This window comes from Rhineura floridana, chromosome 10, assembly GCF_030035675.1.
Source record: "Rhineura floridana isolate rRhiFlo1 chromosome 10, rRhiFlo1.hap2, whole genome shotgun sequence".
Lineage (NCBI taxonomy): Eukaryota > Metazoa > Chordata > Lepidosauria > Squamata > Rhineuridae > Rhineura > Rhineura floridana.
The window spans coordinates 87,877,364-87,894,142 of NC_084489.1; the positions used below are offsets into that span (position 1 = coordinate 87,877,364).

A 16,779-nucleotide genomic window follows, 5' to 3' on the forward strand; every position below is an offset into this window, starting at 1 on the left:
GGTTCCACGCACAGGACCAGCCAGACAGGCCCAGCTTCGCAGTCTCAATGCGTGGATGAGACGATGGTGTCGGGTGGAAGGGTTTGGATTTGTTAGGCACTGGGGAACATTTTGGGACAAGCCGGGCCTGTACAAAAGGGACAGGCTCCACTTGAACCAGAATGGAACCAGACTGCTGGCACTTAAAATTAAAAAGGTGGCAGAGCAGCTTTTAAACTGACTGAGGGGGGAAACCCGACAGGAGCTGAGAAAGGTCCGGTTCGGAATAAACCTCCCCCCTGGGATAAAAACCAAAGAAATGATGAAATTTTAAAGGGGGTAGGCCTAGAAGTAGGCATTGTGAGAGCAGGGGCACAGGATATCAATTCAGAAGGACAAAATTACCACAGGCCAAACCACAAGTGCCAAAGACACTTGAAGAGAGACACTGCTTACAAGTGCCTGTACGCTAATGCTAGGAGCCTCCGAACCAAGATGGGAGAACTGGAGTGCTTGGTCTTAGAGAAGAGCATTGATATAGTGAGCATAACCGAGACCTGGTGGAATGGAGAAAACCAGTGGGATACGGTTATCCCTGGATATAAACTATATCGGAAGGACAGGGAAGGACGTATTGGTGGCGGAGTCGCTCTATACGTGAAAGAAGGCATTGAATCCAGCAAGCTCGAAACCTCAAAAGAGGCAGACTCCTCCACAGAATCGTTGTGGGTGGTGATACCATGCCCCAGGAGGGACTTAATACTGGGAACGATCTATCGTCCCCCTGATCAAAATGCTCAGGGAGACCTTGAGATGAGATATGAAATTGAGGAAGCATCCAAACTAGGAAATGTGGTAGTAATGGGTGACTTCAACTACCCGGACATAGACTGGCTGCATATGTGTTCCAGTCATGACAAAGAAGCAAAGTTTCTAGATATTCTAAATGACTATTCCCTAGACCAGTTGGTCATGGAACCGACCAGAGGGACGGCAACCCTGGACTTAATCCTCAGTGGGGACCGGGACCTGGTGCGAGATGTAAGTGTTGTTGAACCGATTGGGAGCAGTGACCACAGTGCTATTCAATTAAACATACATGTAACTGGCCAATTGCCAAGAAAATCCAACACGGTCACATTTGACTTCAAAAGAGGAAACTTCACAAAAATTAGGGGATTGGTAAAAAGAAAGCTGAAAAACAAAGTCCAGAGGGTCACATCACTCGAAAATGCTTGGAAGTTGTTTAAAAACACTATATTAGAAGCTCAACTGGAGTGCATACCGCAGATCAGAAAAGGTACCGCCAGAGCCAAGAAGATGCCAGCATGGTTAACGAGCAAAGTCAAGGAAGCTCTTAGAGGCAAAAAGTCTTCCTTCAGAAAATGGAAGTCTTGTCCAAATGAAGAAAATAAAAAAGAACACAAACTCTGGCAAAAGAAATGCAAGAAGACAATAAGGGATGCTAAAAAAGATTTTGAGGAGCACATTGCTAAGAACATAAAAACCAACAACAAAAAATTCTATAAATACATTCAAAGCAGGAGACCATCTAGGGAGACAATTGGACCCTTGGATGATAAGGGAGTCAAAGGTGTACTAAAGAACAATAAGGAGATTGCAGAGAAGCTAAATGAATTCTTTGCATCTGTCTTCACAGTGGAAGATATAGGGCAGATCCCTGAACCTGAACTAACATTTGCAGGAAGGGATTCTGAGGAACTGAGACAAATAGTGGTAACGAGAGAGGAAGTTCTAAGCTTAATGGACAATATAAAAACTGACAAATCACCGGGCCCGGATGGCATCCACCCGAGAGTTCTCAAAGAACTCAAAGGTGAAATTGCTGATCTGCTAACTAAAATATGTAACTTGTCCCTTGGGTCCTCCTCCATGCCTGAGGACTGGAAAGTGGCAAATGTAACGCCAATCTTCAAAAAGGGATCCAGAGGGGATCCCAGAAATTACAGGCCAGTTAGCTTAACTTCTGTCCCTGGAAAACTGGTAGAAAGTATTATTAAAGCTAGATTAACTAAGCACATAGAAGAACAAGCCTTGCTGAAGCAGAGCCAGCATGGCTTCTGCAAGGGAAAGTCCTGTCTCAGTAACCTATTAGAATTCTTTGAGAGTGTCAACAAGCATATAGATAGAGGTGATCCAGTGGACACAGTGTACTTAGACTTTCAAAAAGCGTTTGACAAGGTACCTCACCAAAGGCTTCTGAGGAAGCTTAGCAGTCATGGAATAAGAGGAGAGGTCCTCTTGTGGATAAGAAATTGGTTAAGAAGCAGAAAGCAGACAGTAGGAATAAACGGACAGTTCTCCCAATGGAGGGCTGTAGAAAGTGGAGTCCCTCAAGGATCGGTATTGGGACCTGTACTTTTCAACTTGTTCATTAATGACCTAGAATTAGGAGTGAGCAGTGAAGTGGCCAAGTTTGCTGATGACACTAAATTGTTCAGGGTTGTTAAAACAAAAAGGGATTGCGAAGAGCTCCAAAAAGACCTCTCCAAACTGAGTGAATGGGCAGAAAAATGGCAAATGCAATTCAATATAAACAAGTGTAAAATTATGCATATTGGAGCAAAAAATCTTAATTTCACATATACGCTCATGGGGTCTGAACTGGCGGTGACCGACCAGGAGAGAGACCTCGGGGTTGTAGTGGACAGCACGATGAAAATGTCGACCCAGTGTGCGGCAGCTGTGAAAAAGGCAAATTCCATGCTAGCGATAATTAGGAAAGGTATTGAAAATAAAACAGCCGATATCATAATGCCGTTGTATAAATCTATGGTGCGGCCGCATTTGGAATACTGTGTACAGTTCTGGTCGCCTCATCTCAAAAAGGATATTCTAGAGTTGGAAAAGGTTCAGAAGAGGGCAACCAGAATGATCAAGGGGATGGAGCGACTCCCTTACGAGGAAAGGTTGCAGCATTTGGGGCTTTTTAGTTTAGAGAAAAGGCGGGTCAGAGGAGACATGATAGAAGTGTATCAAATTAGGCATGGCATTGAGAAAGTGGATAGAGAAAAGTTCTTCTCCCTCTCTCACAATACTAGAACTCGTGGACATTCCAAGAAGCTGAATGTTGGAAGATTCAGGACAGACAAAAGGAAGTACTTCTTTACTCAGCGCATAGTTAAACTATGGAATTTGCTCCCACAAGATGCAGTAATGGCCACCAGCTTGGACGGCTTTAAAAGAAGATTAGACCAGTTAATGGAGGACAGGGCTATCAATGGCTACTAGCCGTGATGGCTGTGCTCTGCCACCCTAGTTAGAGGCAGCATGCTTCTGAAAACCAGTTGCCGGAAGCCTCAGGAGGGGAGAGTGTTCTTGCACTCGGGTCCTGCTTGCGGGCTTCCCCCAGGCACCTGGTTGGCCACTGTGAGAACAGGATGCTGGACTAGATGGGCCACTGGCCTGATCCAGCAGGCTCTTCTTATGTTCTTATGTTCTTAGGTATCAGCCCGTGCACAAAAAGGGCGGGGGTTCCGCGCTCCGGGAAGAGGCTAAAACCTCCAGGCTCCGCCAGAGCCAGCAGAGGGCAGCGGCAAATCGCGGCTGCGGCTGGGAGGCGAAGGAAACGCAGCCGCCTTGCGCCGCCTCGCGCCGCCTCCTCCTCTTCCTCGTCGCGCGTTCTGCGTGCGGAGGAGCCGCCAGGAGCCATTAAGCAAAGGAGCTGCCAAAACGACGCGAGCAGCAGCAGCAGCACTGAGCGCGCATCCCTCCGCCAAGCTTTGTGGCTCCGGGCAGGGAGGCGGCGGCGGCGGCTCTGCAGTTTGCCCGCCAGAAGCAGCTCTCCGCGCGGGTAAGGGCGCATGGAAGGGCGCGGGACGGCGGCGCGGAGGGACGGCTGCAGGGGCGCCGCGCACGCCAGGAGGCTGAGGCTGCTGCTCCCGCTCCGCCGCTCTTGCGCGGTCTTCCTCCCCCCCCCCCGCAAATCCGGAGCAGAATCCGCTTCGGGCGGAGTGGGTGGTTCTGTTACAGCCGGGTCCACCGCGGCCGCTCGCTGGTGCTCGGCGGGGAAGGGGACGCTTCTCTTTTCCCCAGCCCGGCTGGCACCGCATGCGCTTTTGGAGGCCGATCCCGGGCGCCTCGCCTGCACCGCGGCTGGCCCTCGGAGGCCGCGCTCGCTCTCCAGTGAGCGTGCCCTGGAGCGCGACCCACTTCTCTCCAGCTTCCCTTTATCTTTCTGGGACTCCGATCAGCTGGAAGCTGGGGGCGATTCCAAAGGGGATCTCTTCGGGCGAAGCCGCAGGCGGGGGTTGGAGCCGGATCGAGCTCTGGAGCCCCTCGGCTGGCTGGTAAACAAGCATCTGCTTTCCCTCCCAACCCCCCGCTCCGCAGGCGCAGAGTTAAGCGGTGGCAGCAACGCCTATTGTCCTTCGGTGGCTGGAGGCTGAAGGACCTTTGCAAAATGACCAGGCCGCTGGAAGCCAGACGGAGTGCCCGCCCCACCCCGATCTCGCCGGTGGGGGATGCTTTTTGATCCGAATTAAAAGCGTCCTCGGCGGGCTGCGCGCGTCCGGAAGAGGGGCGCTGATCTTAAATCGCTGCGTGGGCCGAAGGCGGCCCATCCTGAGGGTGCCCTTCCTGCCCTCTCTCAGCCCGAAAAGTGATAGGGGAGGGGGACTGCAGCTCGCACAAAAGACCTTTCTGGCCCGCGGAAGAAGGGGAGCTGTTGCAGAAAGGAGAGGCCGTGCGCCCAGGCGCAAAGGTGCTCTTACGCACAGCGCGGCCTTGGAGGGCTGCAGTCATGCCAGGCAGGAAATGGTTCAGGGTTTGGGCCTCCTGGGCCTGGCCAGGGAGTTAATCTGAATGGGCAGGCGTGTGTTCACACAGCAAAACAAATTTAGATCTGGAGGGGATCCCTTCCTCAGCATGGAGAGGTTAACTTCCTTGTTGACAGGATCTTTGTGGAAGCAGAATTAAGACCTAAACCACCCACCCCACCCCCTTGCCCAGTGAGCTTTTGGGACTCTTCCCTTAGCCCCTCCATACAAGAATGCAGTCCCACTAAAGGGTTTCAGAGTGAATGTAATATCCTGTTGCTAGTTTTAGGTTGCTAAGAGGCAGGAGGCCAGGAGTATAAGTTTTGGCACTTCCAGACTGTCAGCGTTGTCCCATGAGATTCAGTCACATATCGGTAAATTCAGGTGATAAATTCAGTTGATTGGGAGGTCTTGCAACAAATCCACTTCCCGGAAAGTTCCAACCTTTAGGGATCAGGGAAGTGACAGGAAAATGCTTGGAAAGTATCTGATTTGATACAGTCATCTAACCTCCCCGCTAACAAATCAGAATAAAGGCTCATTAAATAGCCAACACTGTCTAATCTCCCTGCAAGCAAATTGGAATGAATATGCAGTAAACAGGTTGTCTGAAAGTGACTTTGGAGCATGAATCCTTAAGCATGTTTTACTCAAAAGCAAAGGCCTACTGAGCTGGCTGGGACTTAACTTTCTAGGGAGTATATGCATTGTGTTTTCTGTTACAGCCTTCAGCTGTGTGTTTGCCGCATCAGACATTTGAATGCGAAACCTGCACTGGCTCTCATGTGCCATTTAAAATTTGCTCTGGTTTACTTTCCCATTGGCATTAACGGTGTTCATAAGTGCACAGGAATAGGATCTTTGTTTAAAAAAAAGCTTTTATGAAAATGCCTAAAATGTAATAACAACACAGGGCTGGTGAGTTCTTCAACAGTTGTCAGTCGCTTCCAAAGTCCGAGGATAGCCAACCTGCACCCTGACCTTCTGTTTTGTTGGTGGGTGGGTGGGAGGACATTCCTGCCACCTGGGATTTCTGTCTGCATTGTATTCATTGTGGCAGTGAGTGCCAAATATCAATGGTATAAATGAGTGCCAAATATCAATGGTGTAAACATTTCTGTTGCAAATATCTGTTTCATCCAGGTGCAATCAAGTGTAATACAAAACAAGAAACAAAAGCTGAATTTCCCCCCTGACTGTCAATAACAGGTTCTTGAGTCACAATTCACTGTAGGTTCTGTGCGCATGTTGGGTTTGCATGCAGGTTTCTTCTGCATTTCAGTGAGGAGCATTTCAATATCCTGCGCATGTTGGGTCCACATGTATGCTTCTTGTGCATTTATTCATGGAGGATAAGGCTATCAATGGCGAACTAACCCTGATGGCCTCTCCCCATATTAACCAGCCCAAAGCCTGTGTTGAACATCTGAGGCTCTCCCTCATGTGCCCCCTCCTAGGGAGGTGTGGAGGGTGGCAATGCAAGAACGGGCCTTCTCAGTGGTGGCCCCCCATCTATGGATGCTCTCCCTAGGGAGGCCACACCTGGCACCATCATTATCTGTCTTTAGGCGCCAAGCAAAAACATTTCTGCCAGGCATTCGGCTCTTAAGTTTGGAGGGCTTTTGATGTTGTAGCCTCTTTTAGGGGGTGGGCTATCTCACCAGCTTTTATCTTTATGTACTGTGTTTTTAAATTTTTCATTCATTTTTTTATATTAGTTTTAATCTTTTTACTGATTGGGTTCACTTCTGTGACGAAAAGCAACTAATACATTTAAGAAATAATAATAATAATGGCTATATTCTACTTGCACTGTTGGAGACAGTAGGCTTCTGAGTACCGCAGGAGCGGAGAGAGCTCTTGCGCTTGCGTCCTGCTTGCAGGCTTCCAATAATGGGCACCTGGTTGGCCACTGAGAGAACAGGATGCTGGATTAGATGGGCCATTGGCTGGATCCAGCAGGGCTCTCCTTATGAGGTGCAGGGAAATTCCTCCAGAGAATAATTAGCCACTGATTGGCTTTCCCCGTGATGCTGTTTAACCAACCCCAAGACAAGGGTGGTTAGAATGACAAAGGTTAGACTTCTCGTCACTTCTGTAACCCATTCCAGCAAACAAAATACTTTACAGTGGAGTTGTAGAATAATTTTACATGCTTCTGATAGAAGTTAGGCTGAGTTCTGCAAGGCTACTTGGTGCCTGAGCAGGAATTTGAAGCAATGGGCATTTCCCCCACACACTTAAGGCATAGGAGGAGTTTTTTCTTCTGCTGGTTTGTAATGCAAATGTAAAACCTTACGCTTTTGCATTGGGAGAGGCTGTCATTGAGTAACGCAGCACAATGCTTTGCATGCAGGACATCCCAACATCTCCGTGACCAGCTGAAAGCCTCCCGAGAAGATGAGCGATGAGCTTTTGGCCTGCCATCTTGGACAGCTGCTGCCGGTCAGCATAGACAATACTGAACTCAGTGGCCTGATTTTGTGTCATTCATCCATTGGCGATCACTCGTGGCTGAGTAAGATTGTCTTCCAAGAGAAGATCTTTAACAGTGGGTCAGTAGGTGACTGTGGAGGCCAATTCTGGATCTACACAACGTCCCACAGTGAGGACATAGGTTTCCAGATGGAAGATGGTCGCAATGAGCATGTGTTTGACATGCCTTCCACTTGGCTTGTTTAGTCCCGTTCGCCCTGCATCCGTGCTTCTTTGAAGCCCACAGCACCTTTGATAATAGCCAGCCTCCAATTGGGACGTTCATTGGCCAAGACTTACTAGTTCTTGATGCTCATGTTACATTTTTTTAGATTTGTTTTAAGAAAATATTTAAACCTCTTTTGCTGTCCACCGATATTCCGTTTTCCACCCTTAAGTTGGGAGTAAAGTAGCTGCTTTGGAAGACGGTGATTAGGCATTCGAACAGCATGGCCGATCCAGCGAAGTTTATGTTGGAGGAACATTGTTTTAACACTGGTAGTCTTTGCTTCTTCCAAAACGCTAACATTAGTCCGTCTGTCTTCCCAAGTAACTTGCAGAATTTTGTGTAAGGCAGCCTTGTCTGTTATATGTCACCCTTTGCCAGATGTTTTGGAGTACAAGTCCCATCCACCCCAGCCAGCATGGCCATCTCCTAAACCACACTCTTTTTTTTGTGTTCTGTGGAAGTTCCAGCTTGTGCTGTTGATTGTTAAGGCAGAAGAAAGGAATGGTGCTTGTTCTAGAGATTATTTAGCTTCAGGTACCCAGGGATGATCTAGTGAATGTACCATTACTTTGATATATAAGGATTGCAGTTTGGATCTGTTTGTATTGCGCTTTTATGGTGTGCTGATACTTGGGATGGAAATATTAAGAACGTAAGAAGAGTCTGGCTGCTGGATCAGGCCAGTGGCCCATCTAGTCCAGCATCCTGTTCTCACAGCTGCCAACCAGGCACCTCTGGGAAACACAAAAACAGGACCTCAGCGCAACAGCATTCTCCTAACTTGCAGTTCCTAGCAACTGGTATTCAGAGGCATCTACTTTGAATATTTTGTTCACCACTTTGGGGGCCTTTTAGCCAAAACGTGATATATAAATAAACTATACAACAAGGGAGAGGGTCTTCTCAGTGGTGGCCCCCAAATTATGGAATGATCTTGCTGACAAGGTGCGCCTGGCGCCAACACTGTTATCTTTCCGGTGCCAGATCAAGACTTTCCTCTTCTCTCAGGCATTTTAGCATGTGTTTTTAAATTGTTTTTTTGTGTTTTAAAATTTGTATATTTGTTTTTTGTTTTTTTTAATTGCTGTAAACTGCCCAGAGAGCTTCGGCTGTGGGCCGGTATATATATAAATAAATAAATAATAATATAATAATAATAATCTTGCCTCAGACAGCAGAGGTAGAACAAAGTCATTGTGGCTGGTAGTCATTGATAGCCTTATCTTCCATGAATACGTCTAATCCTTTTGAAAGCCATCCCAGTTAATGGAATTCATTCCTTGGTTAAACTATGCACTGGGTGAAGAAATACTTTCAACATTCAGCTTCATTGAATGTCCACGAGTTCTAGTGTTAAGTGAGAGGGAGAAAAACTTTTCTCTATCTACGGTCTCCACACCATGCATAATTTTACACACTTCTCTCATGTCCCCTCTTACTTGCCTTTTCCCTAAACTAAAGAGCCCCAAATGTTACAGCCTTTGCTCGTACGAGTCATTCCATCCCCTTGATCACCTGGGTTCCTCTTTTCTGAAACTTTTCTAGCTCTACATTGTTCTTTCTGAGGTGAGGTAACCAGAAATAAACACAATATTCCAAATGTGGTTGTACCATGGATTTGTATTCAATGTTCAAGCAACGTACCCTGGACTATAATTCCTATGACATCCAGCAAGCAGCCAGGGATGATGGGAGTTGTAGTTCAGGAGCACATGGAGGGCTAAAGGCTCCCCACGTGTGCTCAACGCGATTCAGTGCCTTATCACAGTAATCTTTATAACATCCCCGTAAGGTTATCCAGTAGTACAGTCCCGGCTAAGTTCAAGGTTTAGTTTTGGCATACAAAGCCCTATACAGCTTGGGGCCAGGATACCTGAAAGACCATCTTATCCTTTATATACCCAGCCGATCACTGCAGGTGAGGGCCTCCTGCAGATACCATCTTATCAGGAGGTCCATTCCACACAACATTTAGCGTTGTGGCATTGACCCTTTGCAATTCCCTCCCCTTAAATATTAGACAGGTGCCATCTCTGTTATCTTTTTGGCGCCTACTGAAGACCTTCATCTTTCAACAAGCCTTTTAAGTAGTGGTCTTATCCCAGTCTGCGTCTGTGTTGGAATTGCTTTTTAATACATTTCTAAACCTTTTTTTAAAAAAAACATGTTTTTAAAGCTTTTAAAAAATATTTTTAAAGATGTTTTGTTTCAATACGTTTTCATGGTTGTTTTGTTTTAATATATTTTAAAGTCTGTTTTAATGATGTGTTAAAAGTGTTTTTAGTGCTTTTGTTTGCCGCCCTGGGCTCCTATTGAGAGAAAGGGCGGGATATAAAATTAAATAAATAACTAGATTATGGCTGAGCTGAGATTTGCACCAGGAGCCTGGTTCATACTCTCAACCACGTCCACTCTAGCCTGTTTACTCACACGCCGGTCTAGGGTTCTCCTTCCTGTGTTTAGTCATTTTTTCCCATTCCCTTCCAGGTGTCCTTGGGATGAGACTGCATGACTCGGGCACAAGTCTTCTTCAGTCCTTCCCCGGTCAACGTCACCGAGAGAATCCAGCTGGCTTTTCCTCGTAGGGTGGGACCATTCTTGAACCGCAATACTGCCACTGTGTTACCAGCTGTTCTGGCACCTGCTTCTTTCCACTCCTTTTGGCTTCTGGACTCCAATGTTTTCCTCGGCGGCTGAGAGAGACAAATGGGGACCTAGGTTTGACTCTCCCCCGTCCACCTCCACTGCTGCCTCCCAGGCCAATGCGACCGGCCGAAAAAGGAAAGCCAACTTCTCCAACGATGAGACGGAGACTCTGGTCTGGAATGTAGTTCGGCACTTTGGTGCCCTGTATGGGTCCGAATCTTTCCGGGCTCACCCTGTTCGCCGGAAACAGCTCTGGACACAAATCCAGAGCCGGGTCAACTTCCTCGGCTACACGGAGCGGTCCATTGACGATCTCAAGCACAAATGGCGGGACTTGAGGTTGGATGTCAAAAAGAAGATAACAGCCAAGAAACCCCCACCTGTACACCGGCCGGGGCCTCCCCACAAACCTCGTCTCACCCCGCTGGAGAAGATGGTGGCCTCCACCTTTCTGCAGCCTACCCATGATTCAGAGCCAGAAATTGTCTTGGACCCGGGTCAGTTGTGAAAGATTTAAGTGGTTTCTGGCATCTGAAGAACAGATATGTTTAGAGATAGCTGTGTATGTTGGGGATCCAACAGGATCAAGCCTCTACGACAGCAGTAGCCAACCTGTCCAGATGTTTTGCACTGGAACTTCCATCACCCCCAGCCAGCATGGCCATGGGAGTTGTAGTTCAAGACTTCTGGAGGGCACTGGGTTGCAGAAGGCTGCTCTAGTTCCTTTCCTTTGTAGGACTTTCTTTTCTCGTATGCCTCTAGTCCTCTTTATCCCTTGGAAGTTTTCCGAGGTGCAGAAAGTTCTGAGATAATTGTGATGAGGCTGGAGGCCCTGATGAGCCTGCTTGCCTCTCCATGCTCACCAGCTGTGGGGAATTAACACAGGTGTGTTGAAGGAGGGTGAGGCTGGAAGAGCAGAAGCAAGCGGGGGATTGTGTGGTTTGTACGCCACAGAAGACCAGGGAGAGAGGAGGATGTGAGACAGAAGCAGAACTCTGCAGAAGACTTGGAGTGTAGTTAATGGTTTGTATCCTCTGCTGTGGTGAACATAGGCTCTTAGGTCAAAGGTCAAACAGGCGGGACCAAGAGGGGCTCTAAGCTAGCCTTTGCCAACCTTGTGCCCTCCAATTGATGTTAGGCTACGGCTCCCACCAGTCTGATAGGAGTTGTAGTCCAAACCATCTGCACCAGATTGGAGGGAACTAAACTACATCTTGGGCTCCCAGTAGTATTGTCTTTTGTAATCTGGCTGAATCTCTTAACATTTTATGTAGCATTGTAGCATCTTGTGCTAAATGGGTTTGAATAGGGTTGTTTTTTTTTTAATTGCAGGAACCATAAAGGTTAGGAGCTTTTTGGTGGTCCTGAACTTTTTCATTGAACAGAATACTGTTGCTCTACATTTTGACTTGGTAGCATTGGATGGCATTCAGTGCTGGTCCTGCTCGAGAATAGACCCACTGAAGTTAATAGGCATGACTAACTCAAGTTACCGTATATTCCGGCGTATAAGATGACTTTTTAACCCAGGAAAATCTTCTCAAAAGTTGGGGGTCGTCTTATACGCCCAGTCGTCTTATACGCCGGAATATACGGTAGTTATTTCGCAAGAGTGGGCATTGCTGGACTACAAATTTAAACGGAGCTGCAGCCGCAGGCTTCAATGGTCGTCGCGGCGTAATTAACTGCCGCGGAGAAAGCCGGAGGGAGGGGGAGGCAGAGGAAGGGAAAGAGCCGCAGCCGCAGGCTCTAGGGCCGCCGAAATAGGCGGCGATAAAAGGGAGAGAGCGAGGCGGCGCGAGGCGGAGAGCTGCGATCGGAAGCTCTCAATTAGACTTGCGGCTGCCTGCTGAGCGAGGGAGAGTCGCAGCCGCAGTCTCCTGGAATAGCCGTTAGGATCGGCAGAGAGCAGCGGCTCCTGCGAGGCTAAACGAGGGCGGAGGAGTGCCGCTGGGCGAGAAGGAAAGCCGTAAGCTCCCTTAACAAAAGGAGACTAAGGCAGCCGCCTTAGAGAGAGAGAACCGCAGCTGCGGTATCTCTGGGAGCCGTAGGCTAAAGTTCTGGGGGAAAGGATCAGGGAAGGGAGGGCACCCCCAAGGAATTCCCCAGGAACAACGAGACAAACGATGTCAAACACAAGACAGAGGGAAGGAAGAAATGTAGGATAGACAGATAACAAAACCTTCACACTCTGGGAAACGAATACACAAACAAAAAACAAGAAACTTAGCTACGCTATCTGGAATAACAAACTTGTTCGATACGAAGGCAAGAATGGCATGTCATAAGCAGGGGTAGTCTTATACGGCGAGTATATCCCAAACTCTATATTTTAACTGGAAAAGTTGGGGGTTGTCTTATACGCCCAGTCATCTTATACGCCGGAATATACGGTAATTAATTTCAGTGGGTCTACCCTGAATAGGACTTAGTTGAATACAATCCACGGCTCAGGGAAAAAATTTGTGGTGCGCTCTGCAAACTTACAGAAGTCACTATAAATTTGCAAAGCTGCGTCGCATGCTTTATTTATTTATTTGCAATTGCCCTTGCACTGTGGAATACTGTGCCATATGAGGAATACCACCTCTTCGTTGCTTTGGACTATTTGTGAAGATCTACCTTTTTATTTAGACTTTCGCTGACCCCATAACATTGGACTGTTATTTATGAATTCCTGATTTTACCTGATTCTGTTTTTACAACGCTGTTTTCCTGATCTTTCTATGCTGTTTTGTTGCTTTTAGGTTGTTCTTGTATACCACGCATACATTTTAAAATATTAAGCAGTGTAGAATTTGTTTAAAAAAAATAAATTAGAACAAATGGGCTATTAAATAGATTCATTTATTTAAATACTTGCCCTAATTGCAGACATTCACGTGAACAGAAGGTTGGATTTATTAATAAGTGAGCTTGACTGCATAATGGCTAAGTGTGGGGAGGTGTGAGGGATTTGTTATTTTTACTGAAGTCTCTGGACTCTGAAGTATTGAACACTGTTTGCTTTGACTTCCTGGGATGTGCGATGCTTAAAGAAATGCTTTGCCTGAAGCCAGTTGTTCTCTTGTCCTGCAGAGATCTTCTTCCCAGGAGCATCTAAGCAGTCCTTTGTCCCTATGCAGCCAGGAGTCAGCCACCCCAGTATCTACATCGATACCAACGGACAGCCCTCCTCTCTGTCGGACATGGAAGGCTCCCTGGTGCCTCGTCTGGGAGTCCAGAGTCCTGACCCTTCTATGATTTGCGACTACAGTAGAGGCGAAGGGCAGAGCAGTTCAGGTGGGTGTTGCTAGCGCAGTTGTAAATTGCCACTCTTGTGGTCCCAGGCGGTGGTCTTGAAGGCCCATGAGGCCACTACCTTGCTGAAGCTGAGCAGGTCTGGGTCTGCTCAGTGCCTGAATGGGAGACTTCCTGGGAACGACATGTGTGCTGCTTTGGGTTCAGAGGAAAGGGCAGCGTATAAGTGTGATAAAGAAGTACAATAAAGACGGATTTCTAAAAATAAAATAAATTGCCATTCTTCAGTCCTCCTAAGATCACCTGCTGCTTGCTAGAGTGTTCATCTGTCAGGGTATGCACCCTTGCATTACAGCTTCCAGGATCCTTTTGGAGAAGGAGGGTATTGCTGCAGACTAGAGGATTGCTTATTGGACAATTGGTTTTATACATGTAAACCGTTTAGAAGCCACTTTGGCTGTTTATTTATTTATTTATTCTTTATTTATTTCGTATATTTGTATGCCACTTTTCATCACCAGGTGAACGTTAAGCGGTATGTAATTAAACTGCTAGCCTTGTACCTGCTGTTCCTTGGGAATTTTAAGAAACCAAGAAATCAGTGCAGTTTTGAAAGGTTAAGTCCACCATCTTGATTCAAAATGGCATCCATCTGTATCCAAACATAGATGAAAACCTGCTCCTTGATCTTGAGAATTACCCTGCAAAATTTGGTTATGGTATCTCAAAAGGTGTCCAAATGTACAGCAAACAAAACAACTTTCCAAAATATGTAGTACATAAATAATAATCGGAGTCAATTGATTTATTATTATTATTATTTATTTATTAGATTTATTAGACGCCCATCTGGCAGGTTGACCTGCCACTCTGGGCGACGTACAGTAAGAAAATATATAGTACACTCAATATAAAAGCATATACAGAAGGGTTAAAATCACAACTAATAACTGTCAAACCTGATAAAACCTGATAACATCTCTTTCCCGTTACTATAATAATAATAATAATAATAATAATAAAATTTTATTTAGCAGACGCCCATCTGTCCGACTGAATGGACACTCTGGGCGACTTACAATATAAAATACAATATAAAATACAATCTACTCATATACATAATCATCACATTATTAATATCATAACATCTCATCTGAAGACCATCCTACGCTAATACAGTATAAAATCTAGCCCACCCCAGAGATCCCATAGGCCTGCCTGAAGAGCCAGGTCTTCAAGGCTCGGCGAAAAGTCAGCAGGGAGGGGGCATGCCGAAGGTCAAAGGGAAGTAAGTTCCAGAGGGTGGGGGCCACGATCGAAAAAGCCCTCTCCCTGGTTCGCACCAACCTAGCTGTCTTAGTCGGTGGGACCGAGAGAAGGTCCTGTGAGGCTGATCTTGTTTGGCGGCATATTTGGTGATACTGGAGGCGCTCCTTCAGATAAACTGGGCCGGAACCGTATAGAGTTTTAAAGGTTAAAACCAACACCTTGAATTGGGCCCGGTATACAACTGGCAACCAGTGTAATTCAATCAACACTGGGGTGATATGATCGCAGCGGCGAGTCTGCTTTATTAAGCGTGCCGCCGCGTTTTGTACCAGCTGGAGTTTCCGGACCGTCTTCAAGGGTAACCCCACGTAGAGCACATTACAGTAGTCTAATCGAGAGGAGATCAGGGCATGTATCACTCGTGGGAGCAGATGTATGGGAAGATAGGGTCGCAGCCTCTGTACTAGATGAAGTTGGTACCAAGCTGCCCGGCTCACTGCAGAAACCTGAGCCTCCATAGACAGCTGGGAGTCCAAAATGACCCCGAGACTGCGGACCTGGTCCTTCAGGGGCAAACTCACCCCATTAAGTATCAGGTCAAAATCACCCAACCTTCCCTTGTCCCCCACTAGTAATACCTCAGTCTTATCGGGGTTCAGCTTCAGCCTGTTCTCTCCCATCCATCCACTTACGGACTCCAGGCACTTGGACAAGGTATCCACAGCCAACTCTGGTGAAGATTTAAATGGGAGATAGAGCTGCGTGTCATCCGCATATTGGTGACACTGCAGCCCAAAACTCCTGATGATGGCTCCCTGCGGTTTCATATAAATGTTAAATAGCATGGGAGAGAGGATAGAACCCTGTGGCACACCACAGTTGAGGGGCCAAGGGTCTGAAACCTCATCCCCCAACACTACCCGTTGATATCTACCGGAGAGATAGGAACGGAACCACTGTAAAACAGTGCCTCCAATTGCCCAGTCTCTCTTTACAGCTCATAACGAGCCATGAAGGGCAAGGATCAAGTAAGCAAGTGGTTGGTTTTACAGTAGAGAGCACCTTGTCCACTTCATCAGAGAGAAGAGGCTGAAACCGATCCCAGCAGACCGGATTGCAACTGGCCGCCTCTGGACCTCTACTTGTAACCACGACGTACGGAATCTTGTCCTTTAGGTGCTCGATTTTATCAGCAAAGTGTTTAACAAATGTGTCACAGGAGGCTTTTGATTGTTCCATAAGTTCCTGTGCTACTGGACCGACCAGGCTTCGGACCACTTGGAACAACCTCCTGGGACAGCACTCTGCCGACGCAATAGAGGCAGCAAAGAATTGCCTCTTTGCTGCCTTTGTTGCCCGCTGGTAGGCCGCTATTGCCGCTCTAACCAGTGTCCGATCACCTTCAGTGCACGATTTCCGCCATCGGCGCTCTAGTCGTCTCACTTCCTGCCTCAGACTGCGTAACCGTGGTGTATACCAGGGTGCAGTCTGAGTTCTATTCAGGAGAAGAGGACGTTTTGGTGCCACCCGGTCTATTGCCCTAGTGATCTCCCTATTCCACTCCATCACCAGGGCTTCGACCGGGTGGCCTTCAGTTAGCTCCAGATCACCCAGCACATTTAGGAATCCAATAGGCTCCATCATGCGTCTGGGGCGGACCATCCTAATAGGTCCTTGTCCCCTGCGGAGGGTGTGCAGCACAGAGAGATCCAATTTCACCAGGTAGTGATCTGACCATGACACAGGGCTAGAAGAAACAGTCCCCATCTTCAGATCACTTTCCTTCTCTCCCGCGACAAATACAAGGTCAATGGTATGGCCGGCTACATGGGTGGGACCCATATTACTTAGGTGCAGTTCCCATGAAGTCATGGTTTCAATGAAATCCCGAGGGGCTCCAGTGAGAATGGCTTCGGCATGCACGTTGAAATCCCCCAAAACCAATAAGTTCGGGGTAAACAACCGTACAGCCGCGACCACCTCGAGCACCTCGGCCAGGGAGTCTGCCGTGCAGCGGGGTGGGTGGTACATCAGCAGAATTCCTAAACTGCCCTTTGGTCCCAACCTCCAGTACATACAATCAACAAACTTGGTCTCGTGGAGAGGAGGTCTGGCGAAAACCAAGGACTCTCGATAAATAACTGCCACACCCCCTCCCCGCCT

At 47.4% G+C, this 16,779-nt stretch overlaps 1 protein-coding gene across 6 annotated transcripts in view; it reads left to right on the top strand.

The window, feature by feature from the left end:
* LOC133365631 (uncharacterized) overlaps positions 1 to 16,779 on the top strand; it is a 34,069-nt gene that overhangs the window by 12,807 nt on the left and 4,483 nt on the right. Inside the window, exons 1-4 of one of the 6 annotated variants that reach the window (XM_061587875.1) lie at positions 3,498 to 3,793; positions 7,114 to 7,202; positions 9,949 to 10,604; positions 13,186 to 13,389. In XM_061587875.1, the coding sequence (XP_061443859.1) occupies positions 10,139 to 10,604; positions 13,186 to 13,389 (670 nt within the window). In that variant the 5' untranslated portion in view covers positions 3,498 to 3,793; positions 7,114 to 7,202; positions 9,949 to 10,138. Of the gene's footprint in view, positions 1 to 3,497; positions 3,794 to 3,817; positions 4,290 to 4,346; positions 4,457 to 7,113; positions 7,203 to 7,252; positions 7,276 to 9,948; positions 10,605 to 13,185; positions 13,390 to 16,779 lie in introns of those variants that run through there. The other 5 variants (XM_061587874.1, XM_061587876.1, XM_061587877.1 and 2 more) reach the window with 5 other exon arrangements.